Source organism: Odocoileus virginianus, chromosome 11, assembly GCF_023699985.2.
Source record: "Odocoileus virginianus isolate 20LAN1187 ecotype Illinois chromosome 11, Ovbor_1.2, whole genome shotgun sequence".
Lineage (NCBI taxonomy): Eukaryota > Metazoa > Chordata > Mammalia > Artiodactyla > Cervidae > Odocoileus > Odocoileus virginianus.
Genome location: NC_069684.1, coordinates 35,866,063 through 35,889,056, shown reverse-complemented (window position 1 = coordinate 35,889,056; position 22,994 = coordinate 35,866,063). Strand labels below are relative to the sequence as shown.

General features: G+C 41.1%; 1 protein-coding gene across 2 annotated transcripts in view; it reads right to left on the bottom strand.

The window, feature by feature from the left end:
* Positions 1-22,994, bottom strand: part of UBE4B (ubiquitination factor E4B) — a 123,528-nt gene that overhangs the window by 34,083 nt on the left and 66,451 nt on the right. Inside the window, exons 7-18 of one of the 2 annotated variants that reach the window (XM_020889043.2) lie at positions 22,434-22,850; positions 21,578-21,730; positions 15,116-15,257; positions 13,574-13,674; positions 12,456-12,570; positions 9,115-9,198; positions 6,167-6,223; positions 5,374-5,490; positions 5,177-5,275; positions 4,691-4,804; positions 2,868-3,066; positions 1,597-1,735 (exon numbers count right to left, since the gene is read on the bottom strand). In XM_020889043.2, the coding sequence (XP_020744702.2) occupies positions 1,597-1,735; positions 2,868-3,066; positions 4,691-4,804; positions 5,177-5,275; positions 5,374-5,490; positions 6,167-6,223; positions 9,115-9,198; positions 12,456-12,570; positions 13,574-13,674; positions 15,116-15,257; positions 21,578-21,730; positions 22,434-22,850 (1,737 nt within the window). The remainder of the gene's footprint in view (positions 1-1,596; positions 1,736-2,867; positions 3,067-4,690; positions 4,805-5,176; positions 5,276-5,373; positions 5,491-6,166; positions 6,224-9,114; positions 9,199-12,455; positions 12,571-13,573; positions 13,675-15,115; positions 15,258-21,577; positions 21,731-22,433; positions 22,851-22,994) is intronic. The other variant, XM_020889185.2, reaches the window with a different exon arrangement.

Below are 22,994 nucleotides of genomic sequence, written 5' to 3'. Positions count from 1 at the left end.
GCAACCCACTCCAGGATTCTTGCCTAGAGAATTCCAAGGACAGAGTAGCCTGGTGGGCTACAGTCCATGGGCTTGCAAAGAATCGGACATGACTGAGAGACTTTATTTAATTCTTAGTAAGAAACAAAATCACAGGTCAATCTTCTTTTTGAATATAGGCTCAAAAACCCTTAACAGAATATTAGCAACTAATATCCAATGAGAAAAAGCAATAACACAGAGTTGAGTTTTTTCCCAAGAATGTAAGATTGCTTTGATATCAGAAAGCCAACTTATATAATTAAACCACATGAATAAAATAAAGGGGCAAAAAAAATCTGACCTCCTCACAGAGATGGAAAATGCATTTAATAAAAATCAACTCCAATTAAGAAAAAAAATCTTTTAGAAAATCACAAAAGGGAATTTCTTTATCCGGTAATAGAAGATGTCCAAAAAACTTCCCCCATTAACTTGAATAAAAAAATTTCAAGAAAGCTATCAATATTTCTACTCAAGGCTATAGTAGAAACTGTAGCCAGGGCAGTGAGGCATGAAAAAGAAAAGAAAGGACTTCCCTGGTGGTACAGTGGATAAGAATCTACCTGTCAATGCAGGGGAAATGGTTTGATCCCTGGTCCAGGAAGACTGGAAGATTCCACATGCCTTGGAGCAACTAAGCCCATGAGCCACAACTACTGAGCCTGTGCTCTATAGAGTCCAGGAGCTGCAACTACTGAAGCCCATTGAGCCTAGAGCCCGTGCTCCACAACAAGAGAAGCCACTGCAATGAAATGCCTAAACGTGACAACAGGGTAGACTCTATTAGCTGCAACTACAGAAAGCCCATGTGCGGCATGACATAAACAAACTGTCATCATTTACAGACAAGATTATGTGTCGGGAAAAAAAACTTTAGAAAGCTACCAGTAATGATTAGAATTAGTAAGTGATTAATTCTACTTTAATTCAAGGCAGATACAGATACCACTACAGCACTCCTGGACCAAACCAGTGGTGGAAATGGCTGCTCCATTATTATTACAGCTGATCTGCTCAAAAAAATGTCTGCCTCCTATTCCTGTGGCTTTGGTTTGTTCACAGGTGTTGATCCATGGGGAGAAATGCTCAGGTTAAGAAATATAACAATGGTGTTAATGAATGGGAAATTGAGGCTACTATCTGGCCATTTTTGACTTCTTATGCCAGAGGACAACATGCAAAAAATAAAGTGAATTACAATGTTGGTATGAGTAAATGATCTTGTTTATTAAGGGAAACCAAAATTAATGTTTCACAGTCCTGGGAAAGAGGGGTATGTCTAGGACCCAAGAGATCCTTTAAAGTGCCTTCTGATAATAAGGTGCCCAGTAGAAAAAGTTCACAGAGGTCTCAATCATATTCCAAGGGCTGGGAACTCTAAGAAATCTAAGTCTGGGTCCCTTAACTTGTAAAGAACTCTGGCCAGCCAAGGACCACGGATGTGGCAGGAGAGGCAGACGGTGCTCTGTAACACACGTGCCCCTCACGTTCGAGGCTGCTGGTCACAGGGGACTGCACGCTGGTGAGGAGGAGCGGTGGCCCGTGCCACCTCAGGGCACGGCGTCACATACCTACCTATTGAGCTCCCGGATGGCCCGCAGTCTGCGGATGTAGCGACGGCAGCTGGGCAGGATTGAGAGGTGGTGGGCCTGCAGGGTGAGAAAGAAGCATTCCGTAGGGAATTTCGGCTCAGAAAATGGAGGCTGATCTCCATCTAGGAAAAAGCACAAAATCCCAGCAATAAAATCTATCACATGACTGTATTAGTAAAGAGTGCAATTAAGAAGACAAAATTACACTTGAATTTTCAAGAAGTTTAAGGACACATTTAAAAATTAAACAGTATTATTTTAAGAAAAACAGATTTCCTGTGAGCTGCATTTAATGATCACATACTCTGCTTCATCTGATTAAATGTTTACACAGATGTACACTAATGATCTTTCATGATGTGTCTTCCTGGTGTTTTTTATATAAACATTTCTACTATTCAAATGTCACTCTTATGGGAGGGAGATTCAAGAGGGAGGGGTCATATGTATACCTATGGCCGACTCTTGTTGTTTTCTTTAACAGAAAACAACAAAATTCTGTAAAGCAATTATCCTTCAATTAAAAATATATAAAATTAAAAAAACACATCATTGTTAAACCTCAAAATGGGACTAAATTATGTAAATAAGCCCGTGTTGGACTTATTTAAGTGGATTTTTCCCCCCTCTACTCAGGAATCACTTTCAAACCCAATATCTGGCAACATAAAATATGGTATCCATTTTTCTTGCATTCCTACTTTTCTGTTTTCTAAATTTCTGTTTCCCTTAAGGATGAGCTTGCTCCCTTTACTACTGACAGGTATGAAAATGAAACACCTGGAAGGAAGAGCTCAGATCAGGGAGTGTGGTACCGTAAGGAGAGCCCAAGGCTCAGCTCAGAACACTTGAGCAGCAGCTGCAATGTGCTGACAGTCTAGGTGAGCTGGGCACCTTCTGGAATCTCAGTCTCCTTGTGTGCAACTTGTATGAAGTAGAGTTGCTATTAAGATATTAAAGTTCTCTTCCTGATAATCCCATAACAGCAGTTTTAAGGGGACAGGAGTCAATGAAAACTGACCCTAAGAATGGAGAACAGCAGCAAGGGCAAGAGGGAATTAGCGGTTGGGGGGAGTTGGGAGGTGACAGACAGGGACGCTCTAGCTGGTGTCAGACTCAAACTGTGGAATGCTGCTGAGTCCAAATGGATCCTTCTCATATAGGATGTGTATATCTATTCTATGTTTTTGTTTTTAATTAAAAGAAAACAGAAGGGTGATGTTTTCATGACCTAACAGTGAACACATCACTCACAAAGTTCAGCCAGCCAGTCATTCACATCTTCCATCGTCGCATTCACTCTGGTCTCGTCGTTGGGAAGCGTGATCCGACACCTTGGGTGGAATATGTACGTGGGGTCGACTGTCTCTAACTTGATCTTTGTACTAAGTTGCTGCAGTACCCAAAGGAAATTCAGCATGAATCCGTCTGTTGACACCAACCTATCGTCTGTCTGCGAAACAGAAAGTACCGAAAGTCACGATGTGAACAGGAATTCTGGCACAATTTTAAAAGAAAGAGGAGCAGATTTTCATCCTCAAGTCAGTGAGGGGACATCCACGTTGTTGTCATAGAGCTCTGCTGGTAGGTGCGATTTGTTGAGTGTTAAGAATCCCATGGACAGAGGAGCCTGGCAGGCTATAGTCTATGGGGTCACAAGAGTCAGACACGACTGAGTGACTAACCACACAGTACAACTGTGTGTGAAGGGTTGTCTTTCACTGAATCTCTCCACAACAGCCCTTAGAACTGAGTGATACTATTATTCACATTTTAAAGAGGAAGAAACTAAGGATCAGAGAATTTACATGATTTACCCAAGATCCTCAAGATCAGTAAAGAGAAACACAATAAATGTTGTTTCCTTTCTCTTCTTTATTCTTCTCAAAAACATCAGAACTAGTTTCACTGTGACTATTAGACGAACAGCTTCTCGGGCTGACAGTGTTAGTGCAATCCTGCTTCATGAATATAACACTTCTAATAATGAATGATAGTTAACATCCACGGAGTGTTCACGATGCACTTGGTGCAATCCTAACATACACTAACTCCATGAGTCAGTACTATTATTATCCCCACTTGGCAATGAGGAAATAGGGGCACAGAGAACCACTGTCCCACTGCTGGCCGATGATGGAGCCCCAACTGGAAATCAAGGTGGTCTAATAACAGGTCCATGCTCCTCTGTTTTTTCTTCTGAGTAGAAATGTCACACTGCTCATGAATAAAACAGCAAGGATGTCCTTTTAACTTCTCCACTCTGGTAAAGTGGTCTCAGTCACCAGTCTCCCTCATCAGGAACTGTGTCCTTACACTGGGTCTCCTGGGATTGGCTCCTGTACCCTGTCCTCCTATGTCAGCCCACCCTCTAGGCAGCAGCCTTGATGGCTTCCTTCCTGAAGATCCTCCTTGGTACGGCGGCCGACTTCTCCAGCCCATGACTCCCCAGTTTCTTTCCTATTCACTATCCTTCAGTCACAAAAGCCTGAAAGTGGAGCTTATTCTAAAGTTGATTCATTCCCACCTTCATGCATCACATAAATCTAGAAAGCTCTTTTCTCAGCCTTGCGATGGCTGGCTCTTTTTTTCTTTTTTTTAAAACTTAATCTGCATGCAGGATTTTTTAAAAATTAATTTCACATTTTGGCCACTACTTCCAGCATATGGGCTCTCAGTTCCCCAAACAGGGACGGGGATTGAACCTGCGCCCCCTGCAATGCAAGCATGGAGTCTCAACCACCAGGATGTCAGGGAAGAAGCCCTGCATGGCTCCTCCTTCTCAGCCAGGTATTTAACCAAATGCCTCCTCCTTGGACAGTCCATGCCTTCCTTCTGGTGCCGACAGCTACTTTCAAGTCCTCTACCTTCCTTTATTGGCTTCATAGATTCCACGACAGTCTGAAATGATACATTTACATGTCTATTCATTGACCCTATGGAACATAATAAGCTCCGCAAAGGCAGGAAGCTTGTCTCTCTGTATCTCCATTCCCTAGAATAAGGCTGGGTGGGAACTGAATCAATTAGATGAATGAATTTAATAAATACATAAAAGCAATCTTCAGGAATCTTACCTGCATCTGTGCTTTCTTCATATTGGCATTGACAACAGCTGCCATGTAACTAAGAGCGGCCTCACGGGTTTCACCATTTAACAAGATACTATGCAGGATCTTGAAAAGCTCTTGCTGAAATTCATTTTATAAGGGAAGGAAAAAAAACAAAAACTTCGTTTAAAACAATGATTCCTTTCTGACTTTGAGGAAAGCCAAACTCCTTCCCACTTTTCTCCTCGCCCACATCCAGTCATTGTAAAGAACTTGACTACAAGAACATAAGAAAAGTCCACATTCTACTGTGTCCAGAGGATCGGCATGAAAGCAGAATATGGAGTGGAGGAGGGAAGCAGTTGAAGTTTTAATAAAATAGTCTCTGCTATTTCCTTTCCAGGATAGGACCAAATTACCTGAATTACACTGCAATTAGCCTCTAACTGTGCTGCTTTTAACTTCGGAACTGAAAACATATTCATCTTTTGGATTCATTTTCTGAACACCTACCCTTCCTAGCTCCAAGTAATGCTGCAGAGACTGGCTCACCACTCGAGTGTTTTCCAGGGTAATGGCGGGCCCTGAGAAATATTTTTCCACCACTTTTGCCTGCAAAGAGAAAGCAGAAGTCCAATCCACGTATGATGTACATTTGGGAAGGAATCTGAACATAAGAGCAGCAAGGTGGAAAAGGCTGCTGTACTTACATCATCTTCTGCAAAGACGGAGAAGCTGAAGAAAGCCCCCAAGTATGACAGTCTCTGCAGCTCCCGCCCAGACCCAGGGCTTAAAGACTTAGGCAACCACAACGGCAAAGAAGCGACCTGGGAGGAAAACAGAAGAGGCCACTAAATCAGCAAGGGAGGTAAACTAGAGACAAACAGAGTTCCAAGCAGCCAGCCTGTTCAGTGATTCTTAGTCACCGACAAAATGGCTGCCATGTGACCTCCAAAAACACCACAGTCACAGATATGTTAGGATCCCAATCCATTTTTTTCTCATTTCAGATGGAGGAAAACCCTCTACATCTTTACAAGATACCATTTCTTTTTGTTTGTTTTGACCCCACAGCATGTGGGATCCTAGTTCCCCAACCAGGGGTTGAACCTGCATCCCTGCATTGACAGGAGGATTCTTAACTACTGGACCCCCAGGGAAGTCCCTACAAGATACCCTTTTCATTTCTGTGTTTCAAGATATACTTTGATATCATTCAAATGAGCCACTGTTCAAAGGACTCAAGAAAATGTTTCTAATAGGATGTGTTATTCTAGCTACACAATACTTAACCCCCTAAAAAATTACAAAACAAAGTGAATAATGTCAGCCCAGGAAATAATGCACATGACAACAATGTAACAGTTGAGAGTCACCCACATGGATGAATCATATCCACATCTCACGTCCCTCAAGAGATATTTTTCAGATACCATTACTTAAGGAATCTCTTCTATGCTACCTGTTCACTGAAAATATGCAAACCTATGGGGCGGTGCTTACCAAATTGCACACAGGGTGTGTCTTTCCAAACTTGGTTTCACAGAGCTCACCTAAAGCCTAGAGACAAGATCAGAAAAGGTCATTTAAGTGTATTTCATCCTAAACTGACTGCCATGTGTAACATCAAGACATAGCTTTAATATGCTGCTATAAACATGTATGCATTCCCAACAAAGTACTAATACCTTCAGTGCTTTTCTGATGCATAAATACATGCATGTTGCTAAAAAAAAAAAAAAAAAAAAACACCAAAATTTCAGATAAACAAAGTTAAAAAATGAAACTAAAAATCACTCATGAACTTTACCCTCAGAGATAAACCTCTAATGATATTTTGGCTACCAGCTTTACAGACATTTTTTAACATATACACATAGAGATAAATGAGTATATTCTTAGAATAAATGGTTTTTCATTTAACATCTTTCTATATCAAAAAGATATGCTTCATAAACACTAGATGGCTAGTTCTGCCAGTATTAAACAGGGTTATAAACAATTAAAATTTAGTAAGTTACTGGATCCACAATATAGTTGAAAGTATTCTTTGATTTCAAGATCCCTGGTTTTTTGGGAACCTCAATGTTTTCCTTTGGGGACCTGATCATTCTCATGTTACAGAACCAGGAAAAGTAGCTTTTAGGCACATAAACACAGCTTACTATGCCACAGTCATACTAAAACCATTTTAACAGTGACTCTTAATTCCCTCTGTGATTTGGACGTTTTTATGAAAGCTGCTAAACCAACCGCTGGAAGCTTCTGAGTCAATGCATGCAGGCATGGACACATTTCTGACAAAGAAATGTTCGCCTTGCCTGGAGCCAGGTTCCCAACTTCAGCTGCACTGTTAGGATCATCCAGGAAACCTCTGAAAGGCCAATGCCAGGCCACACCCTCACTACACCACCAAAGAACTAAATCACAATACTTGAGAGTCAGGTAGAGGTATTTTTAAAAAGATCCCCAGGTGATTCCAAGGTACAGCAAAGCTGGGATCCACTGACCTAGAAGATAATGACCATGATTCTTTCTGATCCTAGCTCCAAGGGTCTTCCTCTTCCTGCCTCAGATTACTGCCCTTTCTCTCCGGCTGCACAAGCATCAGTAATCGCACAAAATAAAACTATTGTCTGTCATAATGGAGGCTTTTGTCTTTCGACCCAGAAGAACATTTTGTTGATATCTGACACTAAAAGCTCCTTACTGAAACATTAAGCTAATTCAAACCACAACAGAAAAGCCAACAATTCCAGGAGGGAATATTTACATAACAGTGATAATTCATGTGAACTGAAGGATTTAATCACTGAACTCAAATCATCAGATTATTCTACTTCCTTTTATGTGCTACAGACAGAACAACGTATGAGGATTCACAGAATTTCATGGGGAACCTGAGTAACATGTGCAGTAGGAAGAACGCTGACATAAATTCATTCAAAATTATTTTTCAGACCACGACTTCCTGCCTCACTTTTTATTTACCCAGTGTTGTGTTTAATGTTTAGCCTCTTAGCTCAGTTTCGATGTTCTGAAATAGTTAAATACACTTCTGAGTTCACATTGACCTTGGTGTAATATTTGACTGTGTTGCTGTGGTCTTGATTTTTGCAGTAGATTATGAGCACTTTTGAAATGTGGTGCTGGAGAAGACTCTCCTGAGAGTTCCTTGGACTGCAAGGAGATCAAACCAGTCAATCTTAAAGGACATCAGTCCTGAATATTCAGGACTGATGCTGAAGCTGAAACTCCAATACTTTGGCCAACTGATGTGAAGAGCTGACTCACTGGAAAAGACCCTGATGCCGGGAAAGACTGAAGGCAGGAGGAGAAGGGGATGACAGAGGATGAGATGGTTGGATGGCATCACCGACTCGATGGACATGAGTTTGAGCAAGCTCCGGGAGTTGATGATGGACAGGGAAGCCTGGCGTTCTGTAGTCCATGGGATCGCAAAGAGTTGGACATGTCTGAGAGACTTAACTGATGAGCACTGTGCGGAAAGGAGCCTTGTTTCATGGGCTCCTGTGTCCCCCTCGCTGGCACAGTGGGGGCCCTCAGGAAGCAATAGATTAATGGCAAGATGGAATCAAGTCAGTAGAATGAGTAAAACTGAACGGAAGCAGCGCAACACATTAATTTAAACAAGGCCTCAATTTACACAAGGTTGTATTTATTCCTAGAGTTAACTAATTTCATGTTTTGGTATTTTTCTTTCATACTTTTAGAATGAAAATTATTCAGTAAGTCTTCAAAGTACTTTTCTCACGAAAGTTTAAAGAAGCGAATTCAGAGAAGAAAAGAGCCTCTTATTTTCTTTCTGGTGGTAATATTTTCATGACAGTGGAGACCCCTGGTGAGAATCCAGCCGAAAGTTCTGTCCACAATTTACACTTGCTCTAAGTGTCTGCAGGAGCTGAGAAGATCTGGGTTTTTCAAGTAAAGTCTGAAAGGAAGTGCACAGCCTCAGAAAATGGGGAAGATGAACAAGAGAAATCACTCAGCGATTTTCTGTACAAAGTCACTACATAAAGATAAAATTGTATTTCTTTTCTTAGTTTAACTCTTTTTAGTTGCATTTGTCTTAGCTCCTTTTTTTTTTCCTAATTAGCAAAATTTCATCCTAAATACATTATGCTCATTGCTAGGACAATCAGAAAGGGTATCGCCGATGATTACTGTCTTCATAAGCTATAGGATAAGGTGAAGTACATTCAAATGCCTCCATCACTGACTCCTGTCTAGGACTCCGATGGTTCAATAGGTGCCATGCTGCTAACTGTCTTTACAGATTCAACAAACACTATGCATGGCCAATACAATGCTTTCACGTTTTACATTTGAAAACAAAGTTGATCGTGGACCTGGAAGAGAAGTGTAGGTTAAAATCATTTGGAAGAAAAACATCAACTGAATGGGTTACAAGAAAAAGAACAAAGTTTTACCATGAGGGGGTATTTAAAGTAGTCACTATCGAGGGAGCACTCTTTGGCAGCAAGAGCCAGGCCTTGTAAAATGGGGATAAAGATCTACAAGACAAAAAAAAAAATCATAAATATAAGTTTAAGAAAACGCATGTCAAATAAAGTGCCAAATCTGCAAGTCCAGGCATTTGCACAGCTTCCCCAAAGAAAGGCTGTTTTGCATAGAAAGGAGCCTAGAATCTAGCCACAGGGTGTTGTTTTGTCTTTTTGCAAGGCTGGTCTTAAAGTAATACAGCTGAATCCTCCAGAAAGAACAGGTTTTGGTGAACCCTAAACCTCTGACAAGACTCCCTGTAATTTAATAGAAACTCACATATTTGGAGTTTGCTGTAGGACTCTGCAGGGCTCCTTGCTCCAATCAACTAAACGCTACACATCTCAGCAATGCATATGTTTCCAATTACCAAGCATCTACAGCCTATAAAGAAACTGGACTCAATGTTCCAGCCTTTTCTCAACTCTGTCAACATTTTAAGAATTTTTTTGTTGCTATCCCCACATCTACATTTAATTCTTTCCACCTTTCCCTGTTTATTATGAAGAGAACAAGAAAAACAGACCAACAATGGCTATTATCTCCTTAACTTTAATTATGCAGAACAAAAACATGACTGGTAAATGTTGAAATTAAAAAAAGAAAACTGTATTAGAATGCTTTAACTCCATAAAAGGTGTAATTGATACAGTAACCTGATGTCAGAACTAAGGGCACTGAAATCTGAATGTTTAAGTTCATCATTAATACGAGGGCACAGGGAAACCCTGCAGAATCTGCTCAGCACAGCCCATCTTTAAATTTCACAGTGCACTCACTAAGCAGCACATGCAGGGAGCTGATCGGGATTCGCAATTAATAACATTAAGCTGAAAATGTTGTAAACAACAGCTGACAGTCTGAATACCAAGGAACCAAAAAAGGGAGTGTTCTTAAAAGCAACTGGAAAAACTTGAAAAATTCTCTTTCCTACTAATTTCATCCCATTGTCTGGAGCACCTATGTCATTTAAGGGGCACAGTATTAAAAAAAGGTGCCCTGTGTTACAAAGTGTCTTGAGATAGCAACACATCTCTTGAAGATAGATCACTCTAGTTCTTGCAACTCAATAATCAGGGTAGAAGTAATGAGCTTTCCTAAGTGAGCTAAAAATGGAGACGTAATGCTGAGATGGAGGGGTAGAAATGCCAAAGAAATAAAGGAAAAAAACAAACAGTAGTTCTAGAATCACCAAAAATAAATTTCACTATTGATCATCTAGAAAAAAGTCTCTTTTTTCCCCCAGGAATGCTATTAAGTAAAACTTGGGTTCAATTTACAACTAGCAGACAAAATATTAATAAACATAATATTTTTCAAATATCAAACAGAATGTCTGTGTAACTTACATATTTTAAGTAATTCTATTTTCAAATACATACCTCCCAGCACTGATAAAAAATGCTGTAAGTGTTCATCACCAATTCTAAATTCTAGCTACTGTTTATTTATGTTTATCTGTGAACATCTCAAACATTAAAGGCAGAATGAAATTTCAATTCAAAGATCTAATACTTCAGATCTACCACAATCTCAAGACAAAAAGGTAAAATGCTGTTTTTCAGGTCAGCCACTCCACTGGAGTCATCCTTGAGGAAAAACAAACGGTGACACAGAAGACAAGACAAGGGATCAGAATTCTGTGGTTAAAAATAAACAGGTGTGCAGTGACTGCACAACACTGAGAAGGTACTAAATGTCATGGAATGGGGCACTTTAATGGCTGATTTTATGTTATGTGAATTTCACCTCAATTAAAAAAAAAAAGAAGTCATTTCATAGCTTCTATGTAAGTTTCTTTATGAATAAAATAGCATGGTACCTCTGTTAGCTGATCCCTGGGCTTTTATACAGTTGAAGCTACTCTGGATTCTTTAAATGATGTCTTTTCAAGTAAAAGTATTCTAATTTATGCATACTACACATAAAGTATAATGTATCACTTAAACCGTCCAATACAGCTATGTATTTTCATCAAGAGTTCTTTTAACTTTCTAGAGGAGGAAATCTCACTATAATGCCTGAAATATTCCTATAAGTCAGTAAGACCATCACCCAAGATGTTGTTCAGTCACTAAATTGTGTCTGCAGGTGATAAATTCCAAGTACGGAGCACGCAACACCGACTGGGAATTTCGCTGCTGTATTCTTCTTTTACTAGTATTTTGAAAACACACTTCCTGAGAATTCAAAGGCTTTAAGATGAATAGTTACAAATAATATTAGGTATAAAAAAGGCAAAAAAGAATCATATTATTTATAGCTATTCTCTCTCTTACTCCTTCTAGAAGCAAAAAAAGAAATCACCATACAGCAAATTTTAAGAAAGTCACAAACACCCTTTCATCAAGGGAAACAGCTCTGTGCAAGTTGCTGTGGCAAGTGCTTACTTTACAACACAGGTCACAAGCCAGTAATCAACATTCATGCCAAAGTTTCACCTTGGAAAAAACCTTGGAGACTAAGTTTACTGAAGTGAAGTGAAGTGAAAGTCGCCCAGTCATGTCCGACTCTTTGCGACCCCATGAAGTCCATGGAATTCTCCAGGCCAGAATACTGGAGTAGGTAAATCGTTCCCTTCTCCACGGGATTGTCCCAACCCAGGTCTCACGAATTATAGGATTCTTTACCAGCTAAGCCACCAGGGAAGAAACCTTTGAGACTAAGTTCATTAGCTATCATTATTAAATATTGCATATCTTCATTTCCACTTGACTTTACACAGCAGGATACCAAAAAACGCATGGATACTTAATGAATGAAGTAATCCGTAAGATCTGAGATATCATTCCCAGTCCAATAACAAGAAGACATTCTACTGTGACATGCGGACGGCTGCTGAACTAATCAGCTAAATCATCTAGGTCTCCTGATTTATTTAATATTAATTTTTTTGTAAATTTAGAGAATTAGTTTTCAACACTACTTACACACATCATGTCTTATACTATCTCTTGGTAGTGTTTTAAAAGCTCGAAATCAGAGACAGGACCTCATAGTTCTAATCTCCTAAAGAACTTAGCACAGACTGTGTTTAAAATATCTTGATGCTTGACTAATGAGTTGAAATGGACACATGATTTGAACAATGCAGCTGTCAATCTGATCTCCTCAAGGCAGGAACCTTGGGAAGGGCTCTCTGAGCAAATAACGTGTGTTATGTTCAAATTCTGGAACCCAAGATTTCAATATATGGTGTCTCTAGAAATTTACCTTGGCAGAAAAGCTTCTAGGTCAAATGTTTCAATAGTGAATACACAAAACCTACCTGCTTGAACACTTCTTCATCCTGGTGAGTGGTTCTCACCAGCTCCTGGATGAAGCCATATGGTAGGTTCCTACACAACATGTACGGCACTAGGAAGGACGGCTGCTGCAGGGACCTGCGGACCCAGAAAGTCAAGGGGTCTGATGAATCAACTCGTCACCCAGTAACAATAGGACACGCAAAATGCCACGCGGCTGACACTCAGAGGTCAAGCTTCAGATCTCCCAAATAGGCCACACAATAGATAGTCAATAGTTGAGGCAAAAGATCACCCTTCTTACTGTTAAAACAATCACTTTGTGGGCTCTTCGGTGAGAAGTTATAGGAAGTTTCAAAGAATCCATCTTTTTCTCCATACAGCTCTTTAAGAATAAAGCACTAGGAAAACCAAAGTACTGTATGTCTCTTTTACTTATTTATGTCTCATCCAACAGGGGGAGGAAAAAAGATTAGCAGTAGCTAAAGATTTTTTTAAGCTCTTATGAACTCTAACCATGGGGATAGTGTTTTTAGTACATGTGTATCTTTTTTTTTTTTCTGACATGTTTCAAAAACGGTTATGATACAGAAAATAATACAAGGTGATCCAGAATGAATAAATATTGCAATTTTGCCATTTTTCCTTCAGATATTTTTCATAAGAGAAATGAAATACAGAAATACTCTTTTGTTAAACTTGAAACTTTATGGGATCCTTCAAACAAAAATTAATAATGTAGGACATTGTGGGTGATCCCTATATTACCTATTCCACCACCATTCTTTATTGCTGGATAATGGAAATTGATTGTATGACACATGAAAAGTGAGGCTCTGTACGTTTTTCCCAAGTATCTGTACTGCTTTCAAGCAGCTGCTTTTAAACTAAGTGAGTAATTTCTTGCCCTGATGTCAACACATTTCAACCACACAATCTATCTCAATAAAGCACACGAAGTGTTTTATTTTCATAGTATTTCAGAGAAACAAAGGGACCTCAGAGACCATCTCGTCAACTGCTCATTTCACAGGTGAGGAAGTGAGCTATGCAATGTGGTGCAACATGGCTGGGCAGCCTGTGTCCACGGAAGGAGAGGCCCTCTCTCTGCAAACAGCAAGCACACACTGGTTGCTCATACCTTGGCTGTGTGAGGGACCCCTGGAGTACTAATGCAGTGTGGGATATGCACTGTGAGCGGATGTTGCTCAGAAGCTGGCTGACTGCTGGCTGGCTGCACATCTGCAAAGACAGGTCGGGGTGAGGACCACAAAGACAAACAAAATAATCCCACGCAGTTGAAAACTGACAAAAGAGTCAGAAGAGATGGATGTGCAGGAAGAGACATCCTTTTCTCTTCCTTTATTGATGATGAACAAACTAGATTAACTGCATCATCCAGGCATACTGCCTCCGCTAAAACCTAGTTAGAGGAGACGCAGAGGTTTGAGGTGACCATGCAGGGGTTACAAAAACAGGCCCACTCTCTTAAAGGTTAAATGCAAAAAACCCCAAGAGGCCCTTCACAAATATGAACTAACATGCAGAGAACTGGATTAATTTCTAATGGAAAACCAGAACTAACAAATGAATTGGGGAAGGAGGGGAAATAAACTGGGAGATTGGGATTGACATACACACACTATATGTAAAATACATAATAATAAGGACCTACTGTATAGCACAGGGAACTCTACATAATACTCTGTAATGACTTACATGGGAAAAGAATTTTAAAAAAAAGGATATATGTGTATGTATAATTGATTCACTTTGCTGCACATCTGAAACTAACACAACATGGTAAATCAACTACGAAAGTGAAAGTGTTAGTCGCTCAGTACTATCCAACTCTGCAACTCCATGGACTGTAGCCCACCAGGCTCCTCTGTCCATGTGGATTTTCCAGGCAAGAATACTGGAGTGGGTTACCATGCCCTCCTTTAGGGGATCTTCCCCACCCAGGGCTTGCACCTGGGTCTCTAGCATTACAGACAGAATCTTTACTGTCTGAGCCACTATATGTCACTGAAAATTTAAAGGAAAAAAAAATAATAAAAGAAAGAAAATGAAACAGGATTGAAATGAGATATTCATTCAGAATGAAATAGTAGAAAAAGTGTAGCTCTCTGAGTTTAAACCAGCTTCTCAATTTATGTGACTCTGGACAATTATAGGTATCCTCCGCTTTTTCAAAGTTCACTTTACGCTGCTTCGCTTTTAGGGAAGATCAATGGTAGTATGTATTAGATCCCTCTGAGGTGCATTTGCTTATTAACATAATGAAAAAAAAATACTTATATTACAACGGCCTAATGAACGACGTGAAAACCTGAGTTCATGGAGACCTAGCAAAGTGTGTGATGGTTGACAGGTACTCTGTAAATGTTTTATTATGATACGACAGACTATGAGACGTTATCATAGTGTTAAGTCATTGGTGGTAGTATTTGGCCCTGTCACATCTTCCCTCCACTAGGACATGAGTTCCAGAAGTGCTGGGATCTTCATCTGTTTTGTTCATTAATCTAGCCTGGCTTCTACTGTAGTGCCCGACCTGTGAGATGCTCAGTAAGTGCTTTACTGATTGAATAAATAAATCTAATTAGGGGCTTAGAAAACAATTATTTATCCAATATATAACCAGGTTTTGTGGGTTTTAAGTGAATCTATTTCATATTACCTTTGGTGCTTTTTTTTCCTCTATTCCAACTCGGTCAAAACACTCGATGAGGTAGTTCAGCATGTCTGTCTCCTTGCACGTTTCAATGGTGAAATGGTCGCTGTAGGAATCCCAAGTACTTGCCCCACCAGAGGCTCCCAGACTTTGGAGAAAAGAAAAGGGATGGTTTTGATCTGTTCTCAATAAACCACAGGACAGAGCTCGCACTGCCGTAGCAGAAAGCCTGTTAGGGTCCCCGCACCCAGGACAAAGCACAGACCCCACGCGGCTGCGCCTGGAGCTGACTGCCGGCTTTATCTGCTCCCAGTCCAACAACAGAGAGTTTTAGGAAACATTTTATTGACCTAAGAAGAAAGTCTGTCCAGAAATCCAGCATCTCATCTTCTCAGGAACAGCACCTTACAAAACCAGGAGGACTAAGAACTGGTACTAAGCACCAGGAATTTGAAGGGATACCACACATATGTACTTCCAACTGATCAGCTGTGCTCGGGCTGACTTGCAGGTTAAAGCCAGCCTGTGCTGTTAGGCAAGCAAAGTCTTTAGGAGTGAAGTTACAAGGGACTGACAAAACACCCCTCCCTCCTTCCTAATGTCTAGCACACATCTCAAAGCCTTTATGCAGCATTTGGCAACAGGACTAGAACTTAGGAAAACTGTCCAGTTAGAAGGAGATGTGAAAATACTTGTTATCAATACTGATTTTCCAAAATGTTTAGTGAAAGGGACATAGTAGTATTAGTGAAAACAAAACAAAAACCTTGTGCTAGGAGTATCCAAACTTGCATTCTATCCCCAGCTCTACTGCGTACTTGTTACCTGAACCCAGAACTTCCATCTTATCTGCACTGAGGTTAAATGAAATCATGTGGAGGTACTTTGTCAAACACAGGCAGGATACAATGGGAGGGCCCTTTTTCTATTAAAACTATTCTCTGAGACCATTATCATGAGGGTTAGGTGTTAGGAAATCAAAATTTAGATTATCAATAGGTCAAATACCAAATGTGATGTTCAACTCACAAATTTGATAGACATAAAAGATCAAAAAGATTAACCATGGCATAGGAAGAGGCCATGAATTTTGAAATGAAGAGGAATGAAAAGATATAAATTTAACAAGAACAAAAATTACATGTGAAAGATGATAAAGAATCTTGGAATGGTATTGGAATATTTCATTTAAAAAACATAAAAACAGGTGGTCCAGTGTTTAAGAATTTGCCTGCCAATTCAGGGGACATTGGTTCAACCTCTAGTCCAGGAAGATTCTACATGCCAAGGGGCAACTTGAGCTTACATGCCACAAGCACTGAAGCCCACGCACTCTAGAGCCCATGCTTGGCAACAAGAGAAACCAGTGCAATGAGAAGGCCCAAGCACCCCAACAAAGGGTAGACCCCACTCACCACAACTAGAGAAAGCTCAACCATAGCAATAAAGACCAGGCGCAGCCAAAAATTAAATAAATAAGTAAATAAATAAAAAGATGAAAACAATGCCAAGGCTTTAAATCCAAGGCTCTCAGGCCAGAGACTTGTAAATCTACAACTTACTTCCTACACAAGTCTGACAGAGGGAGGGGAGGACAGGAGGTTGAGAAGCAGCCAGTGCCCTCCTGACTGGGCAGATAAGGGACCCACCCTTAAAGTGCCCCATCAGAGACAATGATGGGCAGTCCAGGGTGGGAAACATGAAAAAAAACAAACAATTCTTGTGCCTTCACATCAGTTAGAAATACATTTCAGGAATTAATGTAAGATCTGGTATCTGTTCGTTAGCCAGACAACAGAAAAATGAGGACTGTAATAAAGCAAAGCAAAAAAAAAAAAAAAAACAAAACAAAACCCCTAACAATACAGAAAAAACCACCCATAAATATAAGTATGGTGAAACCGCAAAAGGAGAGAGGGGGGAAAAAGATACTTGGCCTTTCCTGCAGCCATCTCACTCTCAAGCTATCTGCCATCCTTCCCTCTTCCATCTGAGGTTCGTGACTCCATTCCCTGCACTTCTCAAAGACGAAATTTGCTGATTCAAGTTTATAACTATATACAGTAAGGTTCATCTTCCTTTGAGAAGCTCTCACAGAAGCAATGAAAATAGACCTTCCTCATGTTGCAAATGAAATATTTAAACTAAATATTTCCCTAATAATAAGTTCCATATTTCTCACATGTTTACATTTCTGAAATGGAAAGCATCTTATACTTGATGTCAACAGGTCCTTGCTGTTTGCAACGAGCCAGTCTAATGCAGTGTGCCCTTGATCAACAGTGGGAGTTAGCATGCATCGACGGTGGCTGCTGACTAAAACTGGGCTCCATTCTTAGCCAACACACCCCCTTTCATTTTAACTTAGACTTGGACACGTCAAAGTCAACCAAAATGCCTTCGCAAGCATTTTGCAAAGACATGAAAAGACATGACAATTGTGTGCAGAGGACTGCCAGGCAAGGCAAAGAAAGACATTCAGAATGTATCAAGAGAATTTTCAAAGCTGAAAGAGGTTGATGTATGTTGTGATTATCTGTCGGGCACCAAATAACACTTCCAGGGGACTTTCAAGAGAAGAGAAAGAAAGAAATGAAACAAGAGTTTAACCAAATAGTAAACACAGAGTTAAACCCAGTATTTGTCAATGTTTCCAAACTATGAGATCAGCCTTAAGGATGTTGAAGTAGATAGTGAGCAAGGTTGTCAGTCAGCCTCACCAGTGCTGGGCATGATTGCCAGTGGTGAAAACTGGTTTACAGGGGTCTCTAGATTCGAACTCAGAGAGCTGAACTCAGGTTCTAAATGTGATCCTGAAGGAAAAAGGTGTGTACAGTTTAAACACATTAAATTTATGCTATCAATAGACATTTTAAAAAATGTTTTAAAATGGTATTTCATTTTTTCTCTAAAAATGTTGCTACAAAATTCATGATGCCTTTACAACTGTGACATGTGGATTATGACACTGAAAATCATCATATTTAAGTCCTAAGATTATCTAGAAAATTATACCTCCTTCTGGGAGAATACAAGGAACCATTTTCTGATAACTACATCAACAATCCAACTGAATAATGTAATTACTTCACATGATGTAAATACAGTGGAAGCCTTCCAAAAAACACAAGGAAAATATATCTGGAGATTTATATATGCATCAGATCTGCGCAAAGTGAATCTCATTTTAAATGTACCCAAAAACATAGTTTCCTAAAAGGCTTCTGTGGCAGTTCCTTCTCTTCTGTGATGGGAATAATCACTCCCTATTTTCCTTTTTGGACGCAGACTTTGGAATGGCATATTTTCTCAATGCAACGAAAGGGAGAGCTGGGCAGGGATAAGCAACGTAAATCCCCTGAGCAAATGTCTGCACTGTTGAAGATCGTAGGGGCAGCACCTTAATGAAACAGATCACTCATTTTCATTCCTTCAAGAAGTAGCTCCTTATAACTCATATAGCTTTTTTCATAGAGTACTACGAAACACTCCATCCAGAAGGAATGTTCTCTTTCTTTTATTAGTCCTTATCATCACCACTATAAATAATTAATACAGGGCTGTATGTCCCCACTACCTCTCAAAAGATGTACAAGCCCTTGACTCCACTGGGCCAGCAGAAAGGGAGACCAATACAACCCCTGCTGACAGCTGCTTCTACAGCACTGACCTCACTGGACAAGAAGAAGGTGTTAAAATTGCTTACTTCCAAGTAAATAAAATTCTGAGATCAATTAGACAGGGGGAAAGAAAAAGCTCTTTGCTGATCACCCAAATTAATAAGAATTTTTTTTTGGTACTTCTCGGTTCTGACCCTACGTGCATTCTCATGTTCTTCTCTATTTGTTTCATGTGTTAAATATGATTATGCCCTGTCCTTTTACATTCCTTTTGATGCCTATTCAGAATTTATAATTTCTAAAACCTGGACAGATGAGATTTCATTTTAACAGACAGCAAAGTACCCGCCAATCAACCGGAGTGGAATTTTGTACTTAAGAAGGAAAATGTTGGCCCTTTCTTGCCAAGGAAAAGAACACATACATAAACTCTGGGCAATGAAATAACTGCTAAGAAATGAGAATAATCCAAGTCCTACTGGGCAAACAGGGAGAAGTCAGAGGCAACTCGGTGTGCTGGGTGGCATGTGAGATCTGGACTCCAGCTCTGCCTTCTTCTAATTATGAGACTAACCTCCTTGAAGGTTATTGATGAAGCTGAAGCTCCAATACTTTGGCCATCTGATGCGAAGAGCTGACTCATTGGAAAAGATCCTAAAGCTGGAAAAGACTGATGGTAATAGGAGAAGGGAGCGACGGAGGATGAGATGGTTGGATGGCATCACTGACTCAATGGATATGAGTTTGAGCAAGCTCTGGGAGATGGTAAAGGACAGGGAAGCCTGGTGTGCTGCACTCCATGGGGTCACAGAGAGTCGGGACTGAACAACAACAACAACCTTCCTGAACCTGGCCACATTTCCGTGCAGTAACTAGAGGCCCTGCTGTGAGGATCAGAGGGATAACGTACGCACACGGCTGACAGAGCACCTGGGACATGATGCTCAGTAACTATTCGCAGCTATGAGTACATAATCAGTAAGTTTTGTTTCTGCTTGTAGGTGTCAAATCTAGATCTGAGACAAGGCTGGATGTTAGAAGTCTAGATAGGAGTTAGGTAAAGCAGCATGTGATCTGATATCTTTGTTAGAGAAAGCTAGAATTAAATAGGCAAGGGAGAGACAGTATTTCCCCCACAGATAACTTACAGTAAAACAAAACAAAGCATTTTTATCATGTATAGGAATTGATTCCTAACAAGGATGGCTGCTGCACTACTATGATCAAGGAAGAGGATGTCTGTGCATGCGTGCTCAGTCGTGTCCGACTCTGCAGCCCCATGGAGCCAGGCTCCTCTGTCCATGGGACTTCCATCCCATTCCACGGGATGTCCAGGGGGCTGCCATCTCCTCCTTCAGGGATCTTCTCGACCCAGAGATCGAATCCAAGTCTCCTGCATCTCTTGCACTGCAGGCGGATTCTTTACTGTTGAGCCATCTACATGAAAAAAACACTTCTACCTTTGGGAAATTTACTTGAGAAATAGTGATACAACATTCGACCTAATACAAATATCAACCTTTCTGAATCAATATTCAACCCTGTACCAATATTCCTCTCTCTCTTTAAAGACTCTCTAATGATCCTTCTGAACACTGTTGAGTTGAATGTAGTATACCGCACCCCTACCACCATCTCTATTTATAGCCTGGAGTTATTTCTGAATACTGCTGGGCACAAATACCAACTCAGTCCAGATGAAACTTCAATTTAAGAGCAAAATTGTAAGATGATGAGTCAGAGGCTCAGAGAGAAGGTGCTATTATGTTTTTTTGCTCAAAGTCACCTAGAAGGTCCAAGCCATCTTTTTCACTCTGTTTTCAGGGGTGAAACTTCAGCAATATTGTGAGCTCTGTTTCAGCCTCTGCAGTCATTCCACAGGCTAGGCTGTCTAAACAAAGGGTCTGGCTTCAATGGGGTCAGAGAAGCGAAGTGACTGATTAGCAAAATTTAAGATTAGCAGTGAAGAGTGCTTCCCTGGTGGTTCAACGGTAAAAAAAATTCGCCTGCTGATGCAGGTGACATGGGTTCAATCCCTAGTCCAGGAAGATCCCACATGCCGAACAGCAACTAAGCCCCGGCGCAACCGCTATTAAGCCTGTGCTCTAGAGCCTGGAAGCCACAACTACTGAGGCCCTCTTGCCCTAGAGCCTGTGCTCCGCAATAAGAGAAGCCACCACAGTGAGAAGCCTAAGCATCTCAACTAGAGAGCAGCCCTATTCGCTGCCAACTAGTGAAAAGCTGATCTGAAGCAAACAAAGATCCAGCACAGCCAAAAAATAAAGATTAGAAGTCAAAGCAGAATCACAGTTATAAAAGAGAGTACGACCCCACGTTCTCTTCAACAGATGGCGCAGAGTGGGCTGAGAGGGACACACACACACACACACACACACACAAGACCCAGCCCCTGTGCCACTCCTAAAAAGCAGCAATGCATGCAACTGTACATAAGAAAACACGCCTCCCAGAGTACATGTTGCTTACATCTGGTAGCCCACAAGAACACTCTCCTAATAAAATAAATGAAGGGTCTCTTACTTTTAGATCTTAGGGCAGGTGAACTTGATGTCTATTCTGTTCATGTTCTCAACAAATGATTATACATTAAGTTGTTCTCCAAACTTGCCGGGCAACAACTATGAAAATGTGTCTATGTGCCACTTTACCCTCATGAGAAGGTCCTAATGCTTGAGTACATGTGGAGTTTCTCACATCTGGACTCACCAGGCCACCTCATTTGACTCTACCCTGTATGGATTCAGAGCACGCCTCTAATTAGGACTTATAAAAGTTAGTTCCTAAGCACCTAGGCACATGCAGAGGTAAGACTCCATTCCTCTGATACCTGGACCCAAACTGGACACAAGAAAACTCATCACCACCACCACCACCTTCATCATCACCATCATCACCATCATCATCATCATCTTCTTCATCTTCGTCACTACTGTCCCCAGAAAGTGCGAGGAAGAGGAAGGAGAAAGGACTGTCGTACATACTACCGTAACAAAAGCAAAAAAAGTCATCAGGAAACAAAGGAAAACAAAGAGGAGGAAAGCTTTTACAACCACTGGCCTTTAATTAAATCATAGGCTACAAGTTTTGTCTACTGATATGCAGAAAAATAATTCACCTAAATTACATAAAGGCCAGGAAACACATGGTGGGAAGGAGGGCAGTGGATTAATGGAGTTTGGATACTGCTTCTTTCTAAGGGGCTGAAAACAAAGCGTCAAGGCATAACTACTGGCCAGAGGCAAGGTATCTGCTCACTCGACCCCTTGGTCTGACTGTATCTCAACTATGATCGGTAACAGAACACAAAGTGGAAAGTGGTTCTGTGAGCCCCAGCTCTCAAATATAAGCTGCCACAGTCTCGGAAAATTCATTTGTCATGAGGAATGATATGTGCCCTTGATTTTGAAAATGGAGTGACTTCTTATTTTCAGGAGGAAAAGTGAAGGGGAAGAAAGGCCCTCATAATTGAGCCACCCATACTTTCTGATGAGACAGAACCCTGGCAGAGCAGGGACTTGGGGCACGAGCCTACCCAACGAGTTAGACACGTGGGTTAACAGCCCCAAACAGAGAAACACAGGTAACGGAGGTCGGTGTCACATGACAGTTCCTCCAAACTGGGTTAATGTCTTCTCCCTGCACTGCAAACACACACCCGCCTCTCCTACTTCGCAAATAAATACCTAGGAGAGCTCCTCAGGGAGGAGGGCCGTCTGCTGGGGGCACTCCCACCAGGGGAGGCGGAGAGTAAAGGTGGTCCTGTGCCAGGGGGCCTCTGTCGGGAGGAGCTGGCGGGCACGGCTTGAGGGCTACTGGCCGGGGCAAACAGGCCTGGGGAGCTAGACAGGATGGAGGTGCCCGAGGATCGCGAGGCAGGAGAAGATGTAGACCCCGAGGGGTGGGTGATAGTGTAGGGCCGGTACCGCGGAGACGAGGGCTGGCTTCCCGCAGGCGTCCCCGCAGCACCAGGAGGACAGAGGGAAGGAGCGGGAGGCGTAGTCGCCTGGCTGGCTGCCCGGGAGGGGGAGGCCAGAGGCGGACTCATCATTGGCACAGAGCTCCAGACACTGGTATTGGGAGCTGGGCTAGTCTCATAGAGGCTAAATGATTTGAGAAAGGGAGGAAAGAAGAGAAAATTGAAGAAACACTTGAGATAAATAACTAAAATGGAAAATAGCATGTTTTTAAAGAACCGTATAATTACAACCTCATATCTCTAAGCATTCCAGTATACAGATCTTTTA